The sequence below is a fragment of the Vidua macroura genome, chromosome 3 (genome assembly GCF_024509145.1).
Source record: "Vidua macroura isolate BioBank_ID:100142 chromosome 3, ASM2450914v1, whole genome shotgun sequence".
In the NCBI taxonomy this organism is placed as follows: Eukaryota; Metazoa; Chordata; class Aves; order Passeriformes; family Viduidae; genus Vidua; species Vidua macroura.
Genome location: NC_071573.1, coordinates 91925776 through 91952379, shown reverse-complemented (window position 1 = coordinate 91952379; position 26604 = coordinate 91925776). Strand labels below are relative to the sequence as shown.

The following is a 26604-nucleotide window of genomic DNA, read 5'->3' as shown; positions in this document are numbered from 1 at the left end:
CAAGTCAAACATCACTTGTCACATCAAAGAAGGCAACAGCTTTTGTAGAAGTTCACATTCAAGGTTGTTGGGTTGTTGGTTTCCCTGGAAGTCATCAGGCATAAGATACTTCGGACTGAAAACTGTAGAACTTATTTAGAAAATAATTTTGTTAAGAAAACTGAATGTGCAATTTACTGTTTGTAGCAACAGATCTGGGGCAAAAGAGCCCTTTACAGAAACTTATTTTCTTACAAGCAATTGGGCCATTTTATAAGGTTTACATTACTAGTTTATGATCAATTTGTTCAGCTTAGAATTTTCCATTAGTGAGCTGTAACATTTTAAAGGATAACTTTACCATGCTCAGTATATATAATGCCAGTTTTTATCTATGGGGAATATTTCATAGACTCATTCACAAATTTTAAAAGGGAACATTTTATAATTTAAATTTAAACTAATAATATATGCATTTGCATGGCAGAGTATTTCAGTCATTGTGAATCAAGCATGGGAATAATTTCAGACATTGAGGAAATTCAGCTTGTTCTAAGATGAATAATGACAACTATTTAATAGTGCATGGCTGTGCTAATGACTTAATCTATTTGAAATGTCTAGAGAGCTATTTAGTGAAGATATGAGAGAGGTTGAATTATCCTAAAACAGGGATTTGCTTTTTGATAAATTCCATATATCCCATTTAGGGGGTATATGTCTGCTTCTTGTTCAGTTAGCTTCACTTGCTCTAGGAGCAACAGGATGCCTCACTGGTTGGTGTCATTGCTTTTTTTGAACTTAAGGGGTGCCAGCTGGCAACTACAGAAGAGACTTTGTGAAGCTCAAATACCTTAAATGGGATAAGTTGCTGAATTGAGTGAGAGTTGACAAACTGGCAAAGAAGGTACCGGTGTTTTACCTACCTGTGAGAAGCTTCATGGCTCACCACCTATAAAACCAATGAAAAAGAAGAATCTCATCTTCCATCAGAATGGTCTTCAGAATTTAGGCTGTCTACAAATTAGGAGTAGAATGTCCTTTATTATGACTCAAGGGCAGAGCCAATGTAGGAATTTCTCTTTTTCCATTTTCCTATTAAGACAATTCTTTTACCAATTGAGGGATAGTATTTGAATACTCTCCCACGGAGCTTTTAATGTTATAGTCTACAACTGCAAGTTATGATAAATTGTTCTGAAGAATGTTTAGAAAATCAATCCATAAAAAATGCTGGATGGAGTAGTTTGGGGAAAGTTTTACCAAAAAAATATTAAAAATATCAGAAATTGGAAATACAACCATTTTAAGTAGTTTTTTTCTGTTAAACATTTGGTGCTGGTCCTGGTAGGAACAGAAGTCTGCAAGTGGCACAAGTTTTAGGATTACTAGTCTGTAAAGATCATATTGATCCGGTATTTCAAACAGAAATGATTATGTGTTTTCTGGAGAGTCAGTGTTCTTCAGTCTTCTTTTGTGCTCTAGAGTATGACACTGACAAAGGAGGTTACCACAGAGCAAGAAATTGAGTTATTCTTCTTTGCAGGATGATTTATATATGGGATGTGGATTCTATGCAATAGTTGCATAATCCTTGTAGTAGTAGGGGTCCAGTTTTGTTTGACATCTTCATTTATGATCTGGATGCTGGGGAAGAATGCACCCTCAGCAAGCTTGCAGATGTTAGAAAACTGTGAGGAGTGTTTGATATACCAGATGGGTGTTCCTATTGAGATGGACTTTGACAAGCTGGAGAAATTAGCCAACAGGAACCTCATGAAATTCAATGATTACTGAACTGAGAGAATAGAACTGGTATATTATGACTTCCCTTTTCAAATTTTTTGCTCTGTGTATTGTGATTAAAAAATAGTTGACTTTTTTAATATCCTCACAACGTTTTAAAATGTAATATAGCTGTGCATAGAAGCATGACTGACATTTCAATGGTTTGTTTTAGTTGCAAAAATTGTATCTTTCTTATTTATTGATTTTTCAGCAAATGATTTGGTTTGGGAAAATGAAATAGCAAACCAGCTATTGTAGTAGCACTGTCACTTCTAATTACATGTTCAAAAAGTTTATTTTAGAAATTTTAAGATTCTACTCACCACTTATTTTATTTTAGGTTCTGTGGTCTTTGGAATTAGGCCATTGGATCTCAGAGGAACCATTTGAGCTTTCATCCAGCTTCCCTGCAGCTCCTGTAAGTTTAATGGTCCTTTAAGCTTGTGAACCTTCTTTTGTTTATCTGGGAAATGATTTGCCCTCTAAATAGGTTTTGTGAATAAGGAAGCCTACTAGAAAAATATTTTTTTGAAGCAGATACTGTAAGGAGTTATTTTCTTCTTCATCCAATACTTTTTGAAGTTTGTGCAAAAACTTTGGTACATGTGGAAAATGCAAAATGTTGATTCACCAATTAACACCAGAATAAACCAGCATCTTACTGAAGTATAAATGTACTTTAATTTTATTTCTATTTGTACCTGTGTACAAATTGGAGAGGCATGTTATTGCTAAATGGAAAGCTTTGCAGGTCAAGGACTCCGTTTTTTGGCCCAGAAATTACTTGGGCAATGGAAAATTACTGTGGTCTTCTAGAACTGCTAAGTAGGAAAAAATGAAGCATTTTCCTGCCTCTAATAATCTTTCTCAAGTACTGAATTAGGAACTAGTGTACAAGTAGGGACGTGGGGGCATGATGTACCTGTGTAGACCTCAGTGCACTTCATGTGTTGTAATTGATTAAACAGGAATTTTATTTTGGTTTTAAAACAAGTAGAATTCTAGCTGGTTACTAGTCAGTCATTCCAATAATTTTCCCTCCACTAAATTAGTGTCTGCAATTTATTTCTCAAAGTTTCATACCAGCTTTGAAGAAAGTACAGTTAATGGGGTATGAAATATATTTTTACTGTAATTTTATTAACTGTTAAGAACTTCTATTTAGCATTCTTTCTAAATCTATAACTTATGTAAATTTACATATCCAACATTAATATGTACTATTTATTGTATGTATTATTTATTTCATGATTGTAAGGTGTATGTCCTCAAAGTTTAGGGAAACTAGCATTTTTTTTTCTCAAATAACTGCTTAACCCTTAAAGAAATTAATTATCCATTATAATTTAATACTTTTTATAAAATGAGAAAGTAGATTGTTTTATATAGCAAATACAGTAAGAATGGTAAAACTTAATATGAAAAAACCTACACTGATTTTCATATTAAGTTGCTTTGAGTTTCCTGTTTATTTTCAGACTACCTTGATTAACAACAAAGTATGCTATCAGTAACAGTGAATATAGCATTCTTTAGAAGTGATTCCTCCTGGGTTTTTTTTTTGAGATTCCATTTAGAGGTTTTATGCCTGAAGCCAAAGTAAGAATTTGAGAGATGGTGAAAATGTAAAATTAAGGGAGGTTAGGGTTGTGCTAAGAACCTGAATCACTTCTTTTTGCAATGTGCTATTCTTGCAAAGGAACAAAGTTGGAGTCCAAGGCAATATTTTCACTACCATTCCTTATTTAGTCGCTCTAATTTCTTACTGTAACAGATACCTTATTTTTTTGAAGATGCAATTATTATTTGAGCATTAATTTATTAATGTGTTTTTATTTGCTTTTTTTTTCTTGCTTCTTTCCTGCTTCCTACAAAGTACTTAGAGAAAATGGAAGTACATTCTAGTTTCACATACTGTTTATTTGATTACAGGAAGGAATTAAAAGTAGGGTTTACCTTGCTGTTATGTTTTAGTTGTTTGTACCAAGTCCAAAGCAGTTTTTGCAGCCTTCTGTTTCCTATTATTGCCTTCCTTCTGACATGTCCTCCTGTTGCTTCACTTTGGTGTTTGGAGTTCAAGCCATGCAATCTTCTTTAGATGAAATGTTATTTAAAGACATATTCCCTCTAAAATGTTACATTTGTGTTGATAAATTGATCCTTTTTTCCCCCAAAATGAAGTCTCATTAAACAATTGATCCATTCAATGTCTACATCAGTATTTTTGATCACTTTCCCAGAACAGTCATCAGAAAGCCTCAAATTATATAAACTTTTTTTTCAACAAATCAGAAGTAGCCATGAAATATTAAATTATTTTAGTCGTACAGAGTTTTCTTACTAAAATAAAGAAAGTCACTGCTTTTCTTTGCCAGGTTGCGCATTAGGATGCCATCATGGTTTTTAAGAACATTTTGGAGGATTTTTGTTTGTTTTGTTGGCTTTTTTTTTCTCTTTCCTTTTATTATTGGTGTGGATATGCTTACTATCTCAAATTTTGGGAGTATTTTCTTTAGTTGTCTGACTAAATCTACCAACCCAGGGAATGCAGTAATGTAGACCTGGCATTTCTATTAAATTTCATAGAATAATAAAGTATTTTAGATTAGCGGGGACCTCTGAAGGTTGTCTAGTTCAACACTGTGTTCCAAGAGACTTGTCCAATCCACCCTTCTGGTAATAAATGAATAAATGAAAAGGAAAATTTACTTTCCCCAATTCCAAATTGTATTTACTGCCTGTTGTCCCTGTCTTTTGTCTCATATCAGAGCACCTCCAAGAAGGGTCTGGCTTTGTCCTACCTATGCCCTCAATCAGGCACCATTAAGGTCTCCCCTACCCTTTCTAGGGTAAAACCCTCTAGGCTGAAAAACTACATCTCTTAAGGCTTCTCTTGGTATGCTGTGTGCTTGTACCAACGTGTGTGGCCCCTCTACTAATGTGATGACTCTTCTAGACTTTTCTCTAAGACATTTCTTGAAAATTCGTGAAAGCAATTTTGGGAAGTATTTTTTCTTTAGTTTGGGATATGTATATCCTGACAAGTTTTCTATGAAAATAATAAAATACTAAACAGTAATTTGAAATACACAGAGATTATTTTATGGAACTCGTGAGACAGTGACTATTAATTTACATTCTTTAGGTTTATATAAAATCAGATCATGAAGTAATATTAGAAATATATTTTGTCTCTGCTACACTTAGTAATGATGACACACATTTTCAGTGAAGCAGAATGGTGGTGGTGTGAGTTGTGGGGTACTCTGACAGCAGCTTTAATGATTGTCATTATAAAATGGAGAGATTTATTCAGTCTTTCTCAAAACCACTTACTATTTTCAAGACAGAAACATAGAATCATCAAGGTTGAGAGAGACCTACAGGATCATCCAGTCCAACTATCCACCCAGCACTTCCACTGTAACCTGTAAACAGCATCACCCACCAGATCCAGATGCCTCTTGAACACCTCTAGGGATAGTGACTCCACGACCTCTCTGGGCAACCGGTTCCAATGCCTGACCACTGTAACACTGAAATTTTTTTTCTAATATCTAATCTGAATCTGCCCTGTTTCAGCTTAAGGCCGTTTCTTCTGGGCCTGTCACTACCAGCAGTGTAGAAAAGAGATCAGACCCCACCTCACTACAGCCTCCTTTCAGGTGATTGCAGGGAGTGATCAGGTCCCCGCTGAGCCTCCTCTTCTCCATCTAAACAATCCCAGATCCCTCAACCCTCATGCAATATTTTTTCTAGACCCTTCACAAGCCTTGTTGCCCTTACAACACCTTTTGTTGAGTTAGCTTCTGGAAATATGTCTGGGGTTTTTTGGTTATTTTTGGGTTAAGTTCTTGCATTGTAAGTAATTCAGTCATCTGCTGAAATCAAAGTTCTACAAAAATATAAGGCAAAGAATAAGCATGAGAATTAAAAACTAAACTGAATTTGGAGAAAAACCTCCACTAAGTTATTGTGATGTATGAAGAAGTATCTTCTCAATCTGATTTGCAATTTTAAAGCATATAGTAATAAAATGAAGGGAAAAAAAAAAAAAGGAAAGATCACCCAGTAGAGAAATTTATTCACATTGTGGTGTACCTTGAGACCTACCTACAGAGAATTTTTAGGGAGAAGTCCTAACCTCACTGAAAAAAAAAAACCATAGTGTGACCTTAGATAATTTTCAGATTATTTTTCTTCCTGTTCTTAAAATGTAGTAATTTGTATCTTAAGTCATAAGCATAAATTTAATTGTATTAAAGAACATGCATATGTTTTTCAGTTAGGTAATTTTTACAAAACATATAGTTATATTACATCACCAGGTGATACATGATTGTCATTGACAACTGGACATCTGGTGTTAATGCCGTTGTCTCGGTTTACAAAATACTGGTCAGTTATTTTACAGGTAAATGACAAGGGAAGAAAAAAAGTGCAATCTCCATAAAAATGTATAGGAATACATGCTATATTTTAATTCATAGGGAATTTCTGTAATTTAAAGACAGTGACTGAAACAAACTGGAAAAATGATGACTTTTGTAAATGGTATTTCTCAGGAATAAATGCAAACTGCTTAAATGCTATTTGTCGTCTGTTAAATATAGTCATACAGGCTACTGGAAAAAGTCCTCAAATAAGTATACGAAGTTGTTCGGGAGACTGTGGGGGAAAAGAATGTATTCCCTAACTATAGGATTGAGCTAATTACAGAAAAGATTTTTTTTATGTACATATAGGGCTCACATGGCACAGAAAGATAAATAGTTCTAAAACTAGCTAAGTGTTTTATATTAATGTTTAAAGTTCAGTGGTGAGGCAAAATGCATATTCCTAAAACTATTTTAGGGTTTTTTTCACAGTTCCAGTTATTTACTAACACATACATAACATAAATGATCAGTAAAACAGAGTCCTTAAGTTGTCTGACGGTTTCTTGGATGTTCTTTTTATTGAGTCATTTGGCCAAATCACTGTTATATCAGGTCGATGCTTTAGACATTGTGTCTGGTTGAATAATATGAGCTTTAGCTGATCAAGGCGATTGCAGTTCAAGAACTGTACTGAACTGACACTTCAGAACACTGGAGCATGTTTCTGGGCTTGAAAAAATGAGACAAGTTGCTTGGTAAAATAAGTCTTTGAAGACTATATAATACAAAATTCACATAATGACAAAGCATTTAGAAATCTGCTGGTCGAATCATCATAGTCGTAGCTTTGAGAGAGTATCCCGAGCCCTTCCAGTAGTACCACTTGATCCCATTAAACTTGTTGTTGTTCTGTCGTAATGGATAATACATTCCATTGAGGTTAGAAGGACCACAAGCATCAAACCACCATCCTGCAAGACAGAAGACACACATCAGCAGAAGTAATTCTCAAAATAGTATTTAAGGTCCCTTTGTTGTCTGGAAATGAGAAAAAAATCAAAACCCAGTTTTTTGTTCTTACAATTTGGAAATGTCAATGCAAAATACTTGCCCCAAACTCAGGAAAGAAATATATTTGTATATCAACTCCATATTCTTGAATCTTACGCAGTACATTGTATTTGAAAATTGAGAAGGGAAAGTGTTCAATCAATTTATTATCCACATCAAACATTTCTGACAGTCTGAGGGCAGAACACAACTTGAACTATAATGATACTGAGTTGCCTTTGGTTTTATCTACTCTTTGGTAAACTCCTGTTTTTCACAGATTCAAACTCCTTTCTTAATTCTTTCTAGAGGAATTATTCAGTTCTCTGGGATGTTCAGTTCAAAACCTCCTGAAACTTCATAAGAAGGAAAAGGAGAAAAAAACAGCCCAAATGTACTTTGTATCCATATAGTCCTGACTTCTTAGTGGGTCATAAGAAAAAATTATTTTTATTAATAAAATAATATTTTTATATTTCTGTTATGGTGGCGATAGTGTGTGTGTTCTGTTTTGCAGGGCAGTATTCCAGCTATCCTTTTGGATAAACTGAAGCTCTCTTTTTTTCTTGCAGCTTGTGCTATAGGAAAATGAACAATTGCTTAAGAGATAACAGGAAGATAAGCCAAATTTACAAAGCACTTGTTTAATTTCAGAATGTGGAATTCTAGATTAACAAATTATATAGAATTACTTGTGTAGTTGAAAATAATAAAAATACCACCTAGAACTCAAATATAACTAGTGAACAATCATTAGAAAAATGTAGATATATCTGTGGTGTATCTTAACCACTTCATAACTATATTGAAATAAGGAATTAACTTCTTGTACTCTTCTGTGGCACTTGAAGCACACAGCAGCTCTTGAGGGGTTTTTCTTCTTGAGTAGTTAGGGAAAGGGCTAATGCCTAAAGAATCAGGAGCCATTTCACTGACAGATGAATCTCTGAAAGAGGTTTTTTGCAGGGAGTTGTATTTTGATCTCTGAATGTACCTCATTCCTTGGAAGAGGAATCTGCTATGTCTCTGATTAGTTCCACAATTAGAGACTTTATTGTACTCCAACTTCAGGGACTTATTTTCCCTCCGGTTTTCACTTCTCTTGTTTTATTTTAACTAACTTTTGTCAAATGGTAAAATACTTCATCTAGAGGCACCATACTAGTATTTCTATCTGTGAGTTTTGAACTTCTTTAATAATCAAAATTTACTAAGTCAAATTTATCTCGTAGACAATTTCAGTGCCAATAAAAATAGGAAGACTGAGAAACATAAAAACATTCATACCTCCTGTTAGCATTTGTGAACATTTGCAAATACATTTGTCATTGTCTGCATCCTTTGTGCTAAAATCATTTCCTGGTTGGCTTATACTACTTATTTTGCCCGCTGTCCCAGTAAGTCCTTTAAGGTAAATCCTGTAGAAGTGAAAAATGGAAAAACAATTATTACGTGGAAGTTGATGGTAGATGTCTGAAAAATAATGATGGAATAATTTGCAATAAATATCCTGTTCAAATAGTTTAATTCTGTTCTGGCCAATGTACTGCTGTAAGCTGTTTTTCTTACAATGTTTTCATATGAATAGAAACAGTCAGCACAATATTCTAATGAGCATGTGTTTGTTCATGTCATATTAGAAGAAAAAGAGAGCAAGTAGGTAGTAACTTCTAGGATTTTTCATAGAGATCATGTATTTATTAATTATTAATATTATTAATTGTTGTACTTCAATGAAACAGTACATGTAATGATTTTTATTATATTCAGAAGTTTAAACCAAAACTTTTTTGATTCCTATTTTGCTGTTTGTACAACACAGCAATTTAGCATTACAACCCCACATATATGAGATGACAGCCTTACTAGGAGTATTAATTCTGAGCTAGTAAATGATATTTTAGAAGTTTCTCAATATTTCCCTTTCCACTGTCCTAGTTACTTATCCTTTTTACATCGTTCATAAATTTTAGTGTTAGCTGATCACAAGAATTTCAGTTTGCTGGCAAGGTAAGCTTTCAGTGAGGCTGCTGCTGTTGGGATCTGCTTGCAGGGGTGCCAGTGCAGTCTCAGTGGGGAGAGACGCAGGGTACTGAACTGGGCAGGACAATTACACAGCTATTCCTGTGTTACCTTGAATTGGAAGGACATGAGCCCTCTGCTCCCACAGTATCTTTTTGGTGATTGCATTTCTGTATCAAATAACTCATGCTTCTCAGAGGTATTCTATTTGTTTAAAGAGGAGATCTGACTGTATGAGGAGAATTAACTTGTCCCCCAGTCAGTCTTCATCTTGCATGTAATTCTCTGCTTATGATAGAAATTGTCTTTGGTAGTTTAACAGATTATTTTAACCCATTTTATATTTCCTATTTTAAAATATAATTAAATAATTAATTTTTATTCATTTAGGTTTCATAGGATCAGTTCATTACAGATTTTCTTTAAAATATCTTTTAAAAAATTACTATTTTTCTTAAGATGAGTTCAAAATTATGTGAGCCAATTTGTAACATAAATTATATTAAAGGTTCCAAGTATACTGCATGAGCCTAGGCTGGGTCTTCAAATATCATTTGAAGTCTAATATAAGCATAGTATTATTTATTTGTGATTAAATTTTTAAAGGTACATTTTAGTAAAACAGAAGATGAGAGGCAGTGGATGATAATTGAAATTAGATGTTCTGACTGCCTATCAGAAAAACTTTCTACCATGAGGAAAGACAAGTAGGTTGTAACATTGGGAGGATAGTATGAAGAAATTTCAGTTTTATGGCCCAACTCATAATCTTTCCAGCATTCAGAATGTATTAATCTTTTTAATGTAATGGATCACAGAATTAACGACTCGTTTAAGTTGGAAGGGACCTTAAAGATCATCTTGATCCAACCCATTGCCATGGGCAGGGACACCTTCCACTAAATCAGGTTGCTCAAAGCCCCATTCAGCCTTGAAAATTGCCAGGGATGGGACATGGAAGATGTTCTTAACTGAATACTTTCTTTGGGTTTTTTTCTTTTTCTTTTTTAAACCACTCCATTTTGTGATGAATTCTTTGTTTGGTTGCATATTGTAATAAAATTGCTTTTACCATCTTAAGTTTTCAGTAATTATCTTTTAATATTGTAAATGGACAAGGGTAATCACCCATTTTGCAAAAGTTGCCTTTCTAAGTATTTTAAAGCATTATTTTTTTAAAAATCTCTGCTGTAGATTCTGACTGTTTCCAGATGAAAAAATATTTACTTTGGAGTTGAGACAACTAAATACTACCAAGGCATTAAGATCTAACATTTTATGGAGGGCAGAAGCTGATAGTTTTGAATTGCTTTGTTTGCATATAAGACCTGAATTGAAATAGCAGCATCAGGTGTCTCAGGTGTCAGGTTGACTTTATTTTCAACAAATAGTTGCTAGAGATCTTGGAGAAATTCATCTAAATGTAGACAATTTTTCTGTCCACCCAAAGCTCCATGAATCTGCAAGACTCTTACAAAAGAAACATTTCATGAACCTTGTAGTAAGAAAGCATCTGTTATACTGTGAAATGTTTAGTTTCTTCTGTAATAAATCAAACTATTTATTGCATTTACAGAGAGCCTGGTGAATGAACGATGAAATGCCCATATATTTCGGCTGTAGCTGGTACTATTTCAAAATGTGTAATATTATACTATTTAAAGTATATAATACTATGATAATATTTATATAAAATATTTATATAAATTTGTATTATCTCTTATTTTAACCAAGAATTTAGAAGAAATTGTGAACTTTTATATTTTACAGGATTAGAGCATAAATAATAGGTCCATTAAAAGTTGGGCTTTAAATTGACGAGTTGGTGATGGGTGAAATGCACATTTGCTCCATTTTCACAGGTAGGAAAGTTCTTGAGAATCTTAGCCAGTGGCTTATGGAAGAATAAGGCCACCTCACCTCAGTGTGCTGTTTATGACAACAACAGTTCCTAGAAGCCACTGACAAGAAAAATCCTTGCAGTATAATTCATCTTAGTCATCCACCTTCCAGAAATGTATTTATTGCAGGGAATCAGGATTTGATAGCAACTGCAGGCAGGTTCCTCTTGTCCTAATGACTGTGCACTGTCACTATATTGGCACATGTATCCTGTCTTATTCCATACTAACTCATCATCTTTGTGTTTTGTGTGTTATACTCACCCAGGATGCACTAGTAAAATACACGTTTTCTCCTCTGGAAAAAGAAATTTTTTTTTAGGCAAGAGATGAAAAATGGAGAAAATATTACTTTCTGAGTGAGCTGAAAAATAGTCATGATTTGTATGAAATAAGGCCATCCATCTATGCAGTTTAGAAAGATTACTATCAGATATGATTTTTCTGCTTACCTGTATTTTTGTTCTTCACTTGCTAGAGAGAAGTGGTCATACAATGAATATGCCTCGTTTCCTTCCCAGTCTTTCAGTTGTATTTTAAGAACATAACGCTTCTGATTAGTTAGTTGAGAAACAAACTCATTTCCCAGCCAGTACTCCCCAGCAGGATCGCCAAATCCCTATAATTCAAGTTGTATATTTAAATAGTTTTGTTTGGGTGGGTTTTTATCCTTTGAGTTTGAAATGATCATTTATCAGTTTTTAAGTTTAATGGTTTTCAGCCTGTCAACTAAGAATTTTGCTGTGTCTATGGGGGCTATTGATCTGTAATGTTTCAAAGTTGATTTCAGTAAGGACAAGCTTAGGAGTCTGCAAGAGTGAATCAATATTACTTAGTAGATTTGGAGCAGTTCCTACTGTTGCCACTAGAAACACAAATATAAACAACTCAAAAAATGTAGACATATGATGGAACAGTTGATTAAAAAAAAAAGTAAGGTTTCTCTTTAAAAACAAACATCACACTTGCAAGTCTGCTTAGGCAAACAACTTACACTACTCTGACATTTTCAAAATGAGCATTTGAGGACAAAGACAACTTTTTAAGGTTGCTTACATTCTAAGGATACTATTGATATAACTTTAGCATATTGGATTTCAAATAATAATAACAGCTGATATTAAGGCTTCAGAGAACATTGTTTACCATCTTGTACTCCTTCCACGTCCGGTGGAAGTCCACACTGCCATCTTCTCGTTTCTGAATAACTGTCCAGCCTCCTCCACCAGTTTCCATGTCACAGTAGGCCTACCAGAGCAAGCATGTAACAGCCTGAGTGCATGCAGTCACAGCCAAACAAAACCAGAATTCATGTAATTTGCATCATTCTATATAGTGGCAAGTCATTTACAAAGTATGAGTTAACCTAAAAATGCAAATTTTCATAGCTTTCATACAAATCAGTTGTGGTCATCCACAAATAAATGTGATTCCTCAGTATATATCACACTAAACAGACTACCTTAACAAATGACATCTTTCTCTTCTCCATCTTTTTTTGTGAGAGATCCATTCAAATTTCCCATGATTTGTCAGAGCCTAGATACTGTTAAGTACAGGCAATGAACAAACTGAAATATATTTTTATTATCACAGTCATTGTCCAGTGCCTTTGCAAATGGTCTGACCCCAAAGTTAAATCTAAGTGTATTATCTGCAAGTTGTATCTTAAAGCCAGTTATTATGCAAACTACAATGAACATCTATACTTGAACAAAAAGTAACAACTATAAGATGTTCCTAAATATTCATAAATCATCTTTGAATTTACCAAATTATTGCTAAAAATTTGAAAAGACTGACATGTAATAAGCAGTTCACTGAACTCAGTTTTTGAACACTCAGTAAGTGCATCCCTGGCACAGTAAAATTCAAGTTTGTAGGTGACTTGTTCAATCAGTTTCCCAGAATAAATCACTTCAGCATCAGAGGTGAAAGGTATTACTGAAAGTGCCAATATACTGCGGAGATGCTGATGGTAAAAACGTATTTTGAAAATTAATTGGAATTTTGGAGTGACATTTGAGAGAAGTAGAGGATAAATTAACAATAAAATTTTGTGAATATGAGAATATCTATACTAAAAAGTATACTTTTTCCTGAGAAAGGATTTTAAATTGTTGCATCTAATTCTGCTTTTCCAAAACTAACAGAACTTATAACTAGATGTGTGAAGTCAGTGGAGCTAAGCTGGTCTCAGACAGTACAATGAAAGTCAAACTGAAGTCAGTATCTCTTTAAAATGCATGTTAGTACCAATACTATATTTAAGAAAGATACTGAATTTCTTGTCCAAGAATTCCTGTTTGGAGAATTCTCAGTTAATGTTTTCTCATTTGCAAGTTTAACTTTTTTGACCACTTTCTGCCAAGATCCTGAAGTTCTGACCCTTCTTCAGAATCACTTCACATCTCTGAAAATTTTTGAATTCTAGTTTGAGTATTGAACTACATTAACTTCTAATCTGTATTCTAGATCTTTCATCCAATAAGTGTTGTGTCTTCCCATTTATAGTAGTACAGGCAGGACCTGACTTCTTACACTTCAATAGGAAATTTCATCTGTAGAGTAATTAAATAAATTATTTACAAAGAAACTAGGCAAGTATTTCATTATTCATTTGGATGTTTCCTTCATTGTTTAACAGTTCTCTCAGTAGTCTTACTTCTTGCCTAACTGCTGCTTGTCACAATATGCCTATAATTGCCCCAAATCATGACTGTGTGACACTGAAGCTGTAATGCCTCTTTCATCCTCTTCTAGAGGAGACTGTCTTATCAGTGTTAGCAGTTAGCAGATTTGAGCTCTTTGAACTGTTAGACATCCTGGAGATTCATTGAAAAAGTATGACTGCAGTGAAGCCAGTTTCCTTCTGTGCTGTGGTAGTGTTATGTGTGTCATTTTGGGAAGTGTGCTCCTTTCTAAGTTTTCAATATTGTTCAGTCTTTTAGTTTATGTGTATTGTATGTATGTTATACACTCACATTTGTATATAAATCAGAATGTTTACAGTTCAAGCATTGTCATATATACTTGAAGTTGAAAGGTATCAGACCTTTGAAAGGAAAAAAATTCTTACAGCTGCCAATATCAAATATATTAGTGTTTCAACGGCTGTTGCACATTGGAAATCCAAAGCAGATACTGTACTTTAAGCCTGCAGTAGACTCTGTTCAACATCAGAAAATCACAACACATTCAATTGGAGATTTTTAGGGAAGATAAAATAATTAAGGAAAAAGTTGGATAAGGGATTACTTTTTAACATACGTCTTGTGAATGGAATTTAATTGTAACTTCTATTTATACTGATATATGCAATTCCTTACACCTCAAAGCCTGTTTTTTGTTTGGCTTTACTAACACCTGTATTTAATGACTGGTAAAAATTTGACAGTAGTGTATAAATTAATTTACTTAAAAATTCCCTTCAAAGGAAAGGCTGAAGATAAGGTATTATAAGAGAAGATAAATCTGTTTTAGAAGGTTAACTCATGATGTGTAATGTATATGTGAAAACTAATTTCCACAGAGGGCTATGAAGAGGGATACTAGGAATGGGCTAAAGCAGATGCAAATGCTTTTTTTAAACATCAGTACAAGTTAAATAGCTGATTTAACACTGATCAAATATCACTGGTTGTAGATAAAGTTGTTGACTCTGAAGCTTCACCCCACTTAAAAGAACAGTATAAGCAGCCAGATGGAAAATAGAACTGTTTCACCCTTCTCTGAAATATGTGGTTTTTAACCAGGTACAGTGGGAGGCCATGTATTAATTTATTTGAGCTGTGGGTTCAGTCTGATATTGCTATTGTAGATGTTAATTGATGTTTTTTAATGTTATGTGCAATTTCCTTTATGCCTGTTGTCTAAACTTCAATTTAGTTGGAATTAATACTTTGAAAAAATCAATGCCTTTAAATAGCACTTTATTTTGTTCTAATGAGATTAAAATATAAATAGTGAATGACTGTGAATGTCTATCATAAAATATTCCTGTTACAGGTAGTATCCATTTTTTAAGTGGTAAGACAGCTAGCTTTAATAGACACTGTAGATTCTTTGAGATAAATTAGTTCCCAAAGGAAAAAGCAACTCACTAGGAACTGGAAAACATAATGAGAAATTGAAGAGATTACTATAAAAACCTCATGTAGATTTTTCCTACCAGTAACAATTTTTAGAAGTTTACATAAATTTGGGAGTATAATTTTTCCCCACCAAAAAAAAATTTCATGTCAATCAACTCTAAGTCTTTCTCTTAACAGCATTACTAGAAGAGAAGTTTTCTGACCTTTCAAACTGTTGTAGGTTTTATATTCAAAAGGAAGATATGTAACATTTCATGAAACTAGTAAAAATAGATACCAAGATTAGGCAGGCAGCAGGAGTCTTCAAAAATATGCCAAAAAGAATAAAGAGATTAGCCTCTCAAGTTACAACAAATTGGAACATGGAGTATTTGATGTATCTTGTGAACTGCTTCAATACTTACAGCTCTAGCAACTGTAGCACTGTAAGAGGTTATTTGGGGTGTAAGTGTTTTCAGACCTACTTTGTGAATGGTAAAGACTCAGGCTGGGTTATCAGGATGAAGAGCCACTGCAGTTTTTATAGCAAAGCAAGTGCAGTCGCCACATCTTTGCACTGACCCTTTGCATCACTTCTGGCTGTTTCTGAACATTTTGGAGTCATTTTGTCCAATGATTTTTGTATTCTGCTATCTCTATCTCCTAGAGATGTGACCAGATAAGAACTACAATCTAATTGGTACATGAGGTTGCTGTAAGCATAAAACTATTGACTTTTCATAGTTTTGCCTCTGCCATTTTTCCTCATGTCAGCAGTCTTTTGCTGTTTTCCTCTGTGTTTTTAAAAGGAATTAGCTTTTGTCCTGTTGCAGAACAGGAAAGTTTGAAAATATTAATGGAATTAAATAATTGTTTTCCTCTGTGTTGTCATATGCAATTCCTTAGTTTTGGAATATGATGGGAGACAAATTAGTAACGTGGGATCAGTTACAGATTACACAGAAGTTGTTTATAAGCCTGTTGGGAGGTCAGAAGGTGTTACAAGAGGAAAAGATGAAAACATAAACAGCAGTGCAGCACTTTTGGCAAATAAAAAAGGTCACTCTGTTTCCTGGTCTGAGTAGCTATCCACATCATAAACAGTTGAAAATGGTGTAACATGTTGATTGTCCCTAACCTTCACTTCCCTTGACAACTCCTCTCATGCATTTATATTTGTATAAAAAATCAGCATCAGGTTAAAACTTTTTAGTCTCTTATTTTCAATGTCATAGGTAAGTAAAACCTTCCCTGTCTTTTTATCTGAAAGTCACAGAATAAGATTTTAATTCTTTAATATTATTAAATGACTGATTTAAGACTAAGTGAAATTATTACATTTTAACTACTTTTTAAACCTAGTGTATTACCAAAATGGGTATTTGCATTAAGCATTTAAAGCCTCCTAGTTCAAATGTAAAGCATTTAATATTTTATAGTCTGGAAGATTTGTACTTTTGAAAATGCAAGGTGTTAAAGTTTATGACAAATTTGTATTCTGTAATATGTCATGCACTTGTGTCTGCTTTTATAAAATATGCATGCTCTGTATACTATATTTGATAGTAAAATTAAAACCAAAGATAAAAGCTTGAGACAAGTCATAGTAAGAGATCCAAGGAATGTAATTCCTGAGTTGTCTAACAAAGACTACTGCATTCCATTACTTTAGAGATGCAGTAGCTTTCATCTCCTTTAGCTTTTAAAATTGTGACTGTAGATATCTATGCTATTTAAATGCCATTCAGCTTCTTGTATAATAAAACACTTCATTGCATCTTATGTAACTCATTTTCTTGTGAAATTGATGTATTTAGACTAGATTATTCAGAAGGAAAACCAGCTTGTTTTTTTTTTTTTCCCAGAGAAGCAGATTGCAAATAATTTCTCTAGATTATAGCTATAAAAAAAATTACAGGTTTTATCTATTGTATTTTATAGATCTTACCCAAACAAATTGCTTATTTCCTTTAGCTGAGAGCTTTGTAAGTGTAAAGATCACAGTCTGGCTTGGGCTAAATGAAGTTCTGGCACTTCAAGTCTAGTCACTGGTGAACTTCATTTCTAAATCTGTGCTTGGGAAAAAAATACTTTCTCTGTCAGAACTTTACCAATTCCTTTTCCACATTGCATCTCTTTTTCCACTGCTTTTTTACATTTTCTGTTAATTTTTCTAATGCAATGAAGTAGGAGCCTTAGGAATTCTGTAAAATATTTCAATTTTTGTGTAAAGGAAATATCTACAGTAGAAATTAGAAAATAAAAACATCATAAAATTATTTAGTGTTTGTCTAAGAAATACATTAAGCATTTTTTTATATTTATATGTCCCTTAGCCTCCTCAGCCAGCTGTGCCTACATCACATGAGCCCCACTCCTCCGAATGCTTGCTCCAGGCTTTTGGTTTTTTATCCTCACAATTCACATGGGACTTTTCTCCCTTTCAGATTCTATTGATTGTTTCAAATGAATTATACTGTCTGAAGCTTTATCATTTTATTTACTTCAGTAGATGGAGCATCTCTGTCAGGTATCCAGTGTATCATCCAATAAGTGCCATTTTTAGCTCAAGGTCTTTTCTACAGAGGTATGGCATACTGCTTTAACTTAAATTGACATTGAAGTTCATTTCAGGTAAACACATAGAGGAAAAAAATATCCATAGAGGAATTGAAACTGATTTAGTAAAACCCCTGCAAACCCACCTTTGATATGAATCAGCAGTAGTATTTTCCAGGGCAGTATTTCCCAGAAAACTCCTCTCTGTTAGACAGTGTCTAATTGTTAATCTAATTGTTACACAAATGTCCTTAAAACTCTGTGATACAAAGAACTGAAACCCATACATGAGTCCTGTACTACTAGATTGCTTTCATGAGTGTAAATCCATGAATAATCTTCCATGCCCATGATTTTACCTCCTTTGGCCACCTGAAGACCCTTGGGCATATGAAGGAACTAAGAACTTAAAGGAGACAGGAGTCTGCTGATCATGCAGAGCAACTCTGTTGGAGTTACAGATTTTATAAAGAAATTACACTACCTTATTGATTTAATTACATTCATTATGTGGAAAAAAGAATTAAATTCTGGCATGATGAAGCACACAACAAAATGTTATTCATTCCAACTGAGCCCAGATTTCACCTGAAGGACTTTTTCTTCCTGTGAGATACTCAGATCTAGGAGTGATGAAATACTTATAAAAAAACTTGCTAAGTAGTAAACTTCACTATTAACTAGCCTTTAAAATAGCATATTTGCCAGGTCAAATAACCTTTAACATGCAGCATGGCTAGGTAGTTCCTTATAGTCATCCTACCTTCTTCTCTTGTGCAGTGTTTGAAACTGTTAGAGTGTAGATTCCACTTGTTGTCATTCCAGATTTGAAAGCTTCAGCACAGTCTTTGAAGCTGATTTGCTCCTCTTTGGCTATGAATTTGTTCTTAGCTATTAAAAATACAACAGAAATTGAAGACATTAAGGGGAGATGAATGAAAGTTACTAAGAATCAATTTATGGTGTAATTGGCTTAAAGCAGTTCCAAAAAATATGTCTGGTCCTGAAAGAAATAACAGATCAAGGTACTTACTATGTGTGATGTTACTTTGTATCATTTAGAGACATTATTCTGATAGGACTGTGGTTGTTTGATAGGTTGAAAAATGCCAACACTTACTAATATGTTGAATGAGAAAACTCAGGATATTGCATCTCATTCAGTTGCACAGTTTCTGCTTCCATGCATTGCCCTGCCTGGACTCCTACATGCATTACAACCTATGCATGCATTAATTACTATTATATACATACCTAAGTAGCAAGTGATTAGGTTAATAATGACTTTTGGCCAGTACTCGTATATTGTGAAATGAGTTATGAAACCTTTTATAATGCAACAGACTGATGGAACTACCCTTAAGAAGTTTTAAGGTTGTTACTAGTTTTTTTTGCCCCTGTGCTGAGCAGGAACAACTTTGTATGTACCAAGCTGAAGCATGGTAGGTCAGCCCAACTCACTAAAAATACATACCTTCTGGAATTTATTTGTGTAAAAAAAATACATTTTCATATGTCTAAGCCTTCTTATTCAACAGAACAATCTAAGGTTCATCTTTTTGTTCAGTTCTTTATTAACTATGGAGGTTGGAATTTCCTGGCATTTCGCCTGCTGACTGATATTTCATATTTGACCCTTCTGGGGTTGGTTCTGTGTATTTTCCCTTTTAATTTAATCTAACAATCACAGTCAGTTACTACAAAGGTTTAGGTGCCATATAAATACGTGCTTATATTACAGTTGCTTATTATGTTCTTTTTAGCTTGCTTATTCATTATTTACCTGTTTAAGTGCTTTGCCTTAAATAGAAAAATAACACATTCAGTGTTTTAATTGCTTTTCCACACTCTATTGTTTGCATACTGTCTTAGAAGCTTTCCCTGCTAATTTTGTCTTTTTGGCAAACACTCATTATTTTTTCCACTCTGGGTTTAATGGTGCTGTAGCCAACATGACTTTGACTTGTTTACTTATTTGTGCACTAGCATAGCAGATAACATCAGCAGGAACATGTACAGCCTTGAGATTTAAGGGAATAGCGTCAGTTATGAAGACAAAAAAACTTGGAATTTACTTAGTTTAGAAAAACCTACAACCTATGTTATGATAATAACATATAGGACAATACTTAACGTGAGGAATTCCAAACACCCTTTCCCTTTTCTGTGATCCACCTTACAGTAATGTATCATAGACCACTGTTTTAAATTCTAATTACAACTTTTAATATTTTTTCCCAGTATTTAATTTTAAATCCTTCATTTAGGGGTCTGTATGCCTCTGCATTTTCAGCCCTGAGAAATTACAGGCAACTGTGCCAGATTCTACAGTCTTTTAGAACAGCTTCTTAATCTGTCCAAGTTCCATATCAGACCTGACATTCAAGGCAGGGAATGTTTGAATCCTGTGTAGCCACAATTTTTAGTTTATGGCTTGTGTGGTTTTTTATGGTGCATGTGAATCTGCATAAATCTGAAAGCTATGCTTGGTGACTATGATTTGTTGCAGGGTTGTCAGACATTTAGGGGTGAGATTATTGCCTATAAGGTTTGCTAGGCTGAGGGATTTTTAGGATGAACAAGGATACCTTGGTGAAGAACTTGTGGGAGTACCTGGTGCCCAGGCCTGGTGCTTTCTGGTTTTGGAGGCTAAAAACTTTGCTTGTGCTTATTCCTTTGGCTTTGGTAGCCACTAGAATTCGTCCTTTCTTTGATGAACTCCATGTGCAAAAAGCAATGACAGGTGGCAGAAACAATCTCTGAGCCAGGAAGAAAAGTTGCAGACCTACAATATGCAGTCTCACCTAGATATATGGGCAAGCAAGTGTATAGTGCCACACATGTGAATGCCATGTGAGATGAATGATACTTGGCATCTCTGTATTTTATTGAATCACTGGAGAATTGGTTAAGAAGATAAACAAACCAGACAAGATAAACAAAATGTTGAAAAGAAATCACATAAATGTGGTTGTTTCTCCCACCCCCTAAAAAGTAGGTTAATTAACTCGGATGCAAAATTTAAGGCAAAAAATACAGACTTTTTGAGAAGCAGAAGTGTGTCAGAACTAGATGGAAGACTATAGGTACCAATGTACACAAATTAGGAAATAGCACTGAAATGATGTAAGCATGTCTGCTTTAACTTACAGTTTGGTGTCGATATCATAGTAAGCAAGCTATGAACTGTCTCCATCAGATCATGTTGCTGTTTTTGCAGAACTGAGTTGTTTACTGTAGCTGTAACTAACTGTTTTTCTAGTTCTTCTATAATAGAATTCTGTCTGGCTACTAGGACTTGAAGCTGATCTTTTTCATCTTTTATTGACTTCAGCTGAAGCATGTGCTTGTCTTCCATCTCAAGAACTCTTTTTTCTAAAAAGCTAAATAAAAGATTACAATTAGGCTCTCCAGAAACAATTTTGAGCTGATGTCAAGAGAATCAAGCATGTTGTATAAGTTTCTTTCTTCATAAACACTCAACTTTATTCTCTAATGCTATGCAAGCAGTAGACAGCTAAATGAAAGTTTAGTTTGATACATAATTTATTATGTAAGTGCACTAATAAACAACATTATCTACTACCGTGTGTATTGCAGATTTTAAAAGTGTAATAATTGGGTGTTTGATAAGTCAATATTATTAAAGGAAAGGTAAAGTGACTAAGTTGTCATGGGTTTACCCTATTAAGAGATGAAACTTATTTAAAGATTTAACTATGAACATTTCAAATATCCTATAATAAAATACTTACTTAGCATAAATGTTATGGCATTAAGACAGGGAAACATGCAAATAATTACTTGAAGATGGGTTACCCTTCTCTAATTTTGGACCTGGTATTATTAGGGAACTGGCTGGGAACATTATTTCACTGCTCACTGTTCTGATATAGACTCTGAGAAAGCTGATGTTAAAAGATGCATAGCTAGAAGAGAGAAGTTCACCTAAAATCCATTGCTGTTTCTGGAAAAAAAATCCTGAACCTTATATATAATTATGTTTCAAGCAGTTTAGTTCACTGCAGATTGTATTTTGTTAGGTGAGAAACAAAGCTTTTGTGTTTTATGTGGATGTTACAAGGGTAGTCTAAAGTCTGCTGAGTTCAACACCAAAAAACATGACCTTTTAAAAATCAGTATTTCCTTTGCTTTCCATTTGATAAGGATGCTTGTTTTTCTTAAGTTGGTAGATAAAACCTTTAGGGAACATATATAAATGTAGTAGAGTAGTGAACAAAAATGTCAAAACATGTCTCCTGGGTTTCTTAAGCTAATTCTTTCAAAGAAAAAGCACTTTGCACATATGGTTCTCATTGAAAGACATTGCTTTGAAGGAGAAAACTTACTGTTATTGCTGCTTTTAGATTCCTCTGTAAACTATTTATTGCCAAAAGTAAAATAAGACCGTGGTGATATGGAAACAAAGCTAGCTGAAAAAAGGTATGAGCCTTTGGACCACAGAAGAGGATAGGAGTAATAGTTGGATAGTGGTCAATTTCAAAACATTGACTCTTGAGGAACATTGAATATGATTAGTGCTTTATTTTTCTCACTACATTAAATAAAAAAAAATGTAGCAGTGATCTGGTTAATCATTCGGATAGCTGTGTACTACATGAAAATAAAATTTTGGTTACCTTCAATTAGTTTGAATCAGGTTACATCAAATTCATCTGGAAAAGTCTAAAGGAGAATATAAATTGGGTACAATTGAAGTACTGTTTCACTTTTAGCCTTAAGTACCTCATATAAAGGAGAACTTTAGATAGTGAAGAACAATATATAAACAGAATACAAGAATAAACCTGCATGAATCTCCTAGGCTTTAAGTAATACATGACCTTTGTAATGAGTGTGGGTAACATTTTGTAATCAGTTTGGAGAGCTTGTGTACAAACCCTTATTTTCCTACTTGAGTACATTTGTTTCTAAAACAATTAGAAGGGCACTTCGTGGAATAGCATTTTATTGGGCTGTGCAAACTTACCTGTTTTTTTCTTGTAATTTAGTTATCTCATTGGTCTGATCTGAAATCTGTCTTTCTAGTTTGTTTGTTGAAAGAGAGTGTTCCAAAAGCTGAAGTTCAAGTCGGGTTGTCTGGTTTAATACCTAAAAAAAATGTACAAAAAATACTTCTTTTAAAAGTTACGTCTTTTAAATAAATTGTAATTTTGTTATGTTGTGAAATCTTGCAAATGTCTATGTACTCCTATGATTAAAAAATATTTTTCAACACTTAGTTTAGGCAGAAATGTTCATAGAATCAGAAAGAAGAAGAGTACACAGAGTTTCACTAATTTTGTTATTCTAACTACTGTATATCATTGGGAATATTTCAGTAGTATGCTATGTTTCTCATGAGAGTTACTGTGTATTTAGCTTGGTTGTTATACCTTCTCCTCTGTTAGGATAATTCTTATTTCATTAGTGGAATGATTATGGTTCTGGTTCAAAGAATGAGTTGAGTTGTTTTCCCCATCTGGTGTGAAAAGTAAGTCTCGCTGAAATCTTGGCACAGTCGAGAAATCACTTGGTAGTTCTCTCCTAGTTATTTTACTCAATCTCAAGTTCTATTTTGAAGTGTTTATCATGTGAAACACATTACTAATGTTTCATGAAACACATGAAACAGATTGACTAAAGTGACCACACTTTAGTTGATTCATTCTTTGCATTTTAATATTACCTTTTTTCTATGCATTGTTTACAATTTATTTACATCTTTAAATGAAGAAATGCAGATACAAAGAAACATGTATGATACTCTACAGTTTGTGTTGCATTACTTTGAGGCAAATTTTCTAGAAATATTTTCTCATTGTTTTAGAATAGTTTTTTTTTAATTCAAACAGAATTTGGGTTTCCTTGACAGGAAGAATTGATTACTCATGTCCTTCATGTTAAACAGTCATTCAGGACATGATTTCACACTTAAGTGTAATTGAAAACTATTGCCAAAAGTAAGTGTCCTTGAGAGAGCAATTGTTTGGCTAATTTCCTTATGTTGCTAATTAAGCCCTTAACCCAGTCACCAGTAATTTCAAGCAGAGAAGGAAAGTTACAGTGATGATTTTCTTCCTCTAAGCAGAAAATAACTGAGTAATTTCCATAAAGACATTACTGTGAATTAATAAATACATTCTCTCAACATGTGCAAAATATTAGGTTCCTGAATAATACAATGAAAGTTGAGCTCAGTATGCCTATAAACTGTGAATTATCAGTTTATCAAAGAGTTCACAGAGTCTTAATTTAGGTTAAAAAATGTAATTTAATTCATTGGATAATTCTACAGATAGTAAAATGTCTAACATGAATTTTAGGCTTCGCATACTTTTTATATTATACAAAATATTATGTGCTGCATGATACATCCATTATTTTCTTTGGCAATTATAGATCTGCATCTTCCTACCATATCTGCAAAACTACAAATACATACCACTCTACATGGATTGGACTTGGCCTTCTACTAATATCTGCATTCTATTTAACAGAATGTCTTATTTTACTTAATGCTTTTCAATTAAAACCCATTTGTTTTTGTTTGAAGTTAACAAATGTACAGTAGACAAGTTTACTTCTGTGTGAATATACTTTTCTAGTAGCCTCCTAATTTCTTTTTTCTTTATTAATCTCAGACTTGCTTATGTTTCCCTTTGTTAACCATAATACAGTGCATTGTGCTGGAAATGAACTGTTATCCCACTTAGAGTTATCTGTGAAAACATTTTAATTAAAAAACTATAATTCTTTTGATAAGTTAAAAAATTAAAAAGGCAAGATTTAGTTTAAAAAAGCAATTAAGCTGGTAAATGGAACAGAGACAGTTTGAAGAGACTCATTTAGCTAAGATTAGTAATGAGAGGGCTGTATAAAGCACACTAGGGCCCAGCTGATGCCTGGATATAGTATAGTAGTTTTAAATACATTCTCTTGAAAGATTAATTTAACAGTTGGCTTTCTAGACTTACTTAAAATGCTACTGTAATGAAAATCACTCAAGTGACAACACTGGGCTTGAGATGGAGGTATGTCTTACCAAATACTAATGTTTCCTTAAGTGGGTCACAACGATTGACTTCTAACTGTTGAACAGCAGCGTGTAACACTAAACAGTGTTAAATGTATAGCTGTACTATTTGGGAAGCAGAAGCATTTTGAGGTTGAAATTCATTACTTACTTGTGCTTCAACATCTGTTAATTTGCGGGTCTGTTCAGCTGTTTGATTTAGCAAGTTTGTGCCTATTTCAATCATTACTGCAGTCTGGTTCTGCACTGCAGTTTGCTGGATCTCTACCATTTCTTTCTTCATACTGTCTTGGATGTAATTCTCAAGCTACATGGGAAAGGAAAGAGAGAAGATAGTTGCATTCTTTGAATGTTGGAAAGGGGGTAGTGCAGTAAGCTTGCTGGCAGCCTTGCTAAACAAATTTGGTCCTTGTCCTTGTCTGTTATGTATTTATGTTAAGTTTCCCAACGTTAAGCTCTGTGAGAGGACAACCAAATGTGACAAGGAATGTGTGGCCACTCATTTTCTAAAGGCAGGAACAGAGATCTGCAGGAGGTAGGTAGTAGGTACAGTGATGAAAGTGCTTGTGGGCACTTGGAAGCCTTTCTGCCCTAGTGCTCCCACCATTGTAACCATCAGAGGAGCTTCACCAGCTTTGGCAGTGATGGGAATTTTGTAGAAGATAAAAGTTTAGGAGTTTAGTCATCTTCCTGTATTTACACTTAACTATTTTAAAAGCATTTTTCATCACATGACTAGAATTCAAAGAGGTCAGATGTCATTTAACACTCTTATGTGTGCATTTTTATCAGAGAGAATTTCAAATAAAGATACAAAACAGTAGAAAAACCTATAAATACTTTAAATACTTAATATTAAGGAATGCAAAAGTTGTTTAAAATACTTGACTCTGAAGTAATTTCTGTCTAAACTAATATGGCTTTTTTAGTAGTAATTTTATAGCAGAGTACCCTGCTTTCAAGGAAAGTGAGGAAAAATAAGTAGCAAGAGAAAATTAAAGTAGCCTTTTGCATAAATCTTTCTTTCGACCTGCCTGGATTATAAAAAAGCAGTCTGTTTTTTCTTCACACTTCTTTATTTCTTGTCAGTAATTGCAAATAGCTCACATTTCTTTGATGTGTCATTGCTTATGTTTGAATTCATGAAAGTCTGGGCCACAAGACTTCATTTTTCCCATTGACTGACAAAATTTCTAGAATCAAACTTCTACTTCACTCCATCACTGTTCTATCAAGAGAACCATAATAAATTTTGAGCTTCATGCTCTACCTACAACAAGGATACTAGCTAATAAAAAATAGCTAGTGTCATTAAGCACAAATGGTAATACATCACCAATTCCTAATCTAAGTGAAATGGTAAAACAGGTTGATATCTTGATTTTTTTAAAAATAACATTTTGATAGTCTCATCTTTATATGAAAGGTGGCTTGTAGCAATGAGATACTTTGAACTTTATTTTATGCCTACTTTCTATATCAGTGGGGAAAAAGCATCTTGTGATTTAATATTCTATAAACCACTGTTCAGATATAATCATTCCACTTCCAACCAGCTAAAGATCCATGGGCAAATCTATCAGCTTTGAATATTTATGGTTTTCCCCTTAAATGTTACTTGAGCAAGGACTGGGTTCTTTTCTTACTTCACAGCTGCTTTTTAAAAGTGGCAAAGGAAGAAAACAGAATATTAAGAAATCAAAACCTCTAAAACTGGTAGTATATTCTTGCATTTGAAGCAACCTCTATTTCTTGATGTCCAGTGTGACCAAACTGTCAAAGCAATATTTGTTTGTTCACTCCAGTCTCCCCATGCA

General features: G+C 33.8%; 2 protein-coding genes across 4 annotated transcripts in view; one reads left to right on the top strand and one right to left on the bottom strand.

Annotated features, from left to right (window-relative positions):
• The window catches only part of MCPH1 (microcephalin 1), a 124985-nt gene that overhangs the window by 41960 nt on the left and 56421 nt on the right, over positions 1 to 26604 (top strand). For 2 of the 3 annotated variants that reach the window (XR_008436208.1, XM_053973052.1), the window contains one exon: positions 2108 to 2185. Coding sequence is in view for 2 of the 3 variants with exons in the window: in XM_053973052.1 (XP_053829027.1) it covers positions 2108 to 2185 (78 nt within the window). In the remaining variant the exon portion in view is untranslated. Of the gene's footprint in view, positions 1 to 2107; positions 2186 to 5113; positions 5825 to 26604 lie in introns of those variants that run through there. The other variant, XM_053973053.1, reaches the window with a different exon arrangement.
• The window catches only part of ANGPT2 (angiopoietin 2), a 42368-nt gene continuing 20813 nt past the window's right edge, over positions 5050 to 26604 (bottom strand). Inside the window, exons 2-9 of the mRNA XM_053973054.1 lie at positions 24939 to 25094; positions 22742 to 22863; positions 20902 to 21134; positions 18515 to 18642; positions 12266 to 12367; positions 11572 to 11738; positions 8484 to 8614; positions 5050 to 7117 (exon numbers count right to left, since the gene is read on the bottom strand). Coding sequence (XP_053829029.1) covers positions 6957 to 7117; positions 8484 to 8614; positions 11572 to 11738; positions 12266 to 12367; positions 18515 to 18642; positions 20902 to 21134; positions 22742 to 22863; positions 24939 to 25094 — 1200 coding nt within the window. The 3' untranslated portion in view covers positions 5050 to 6956. The remainder of the gene's footprint in view (positions 7118 to 8483; positions 8615 to 11571; positions 11739 to 12265; positions 12368 to 18514; positions 18643 to 20901; positions 21135 to 22741; positions 22864 to 24938; positions 25095 to 26604) is intronic.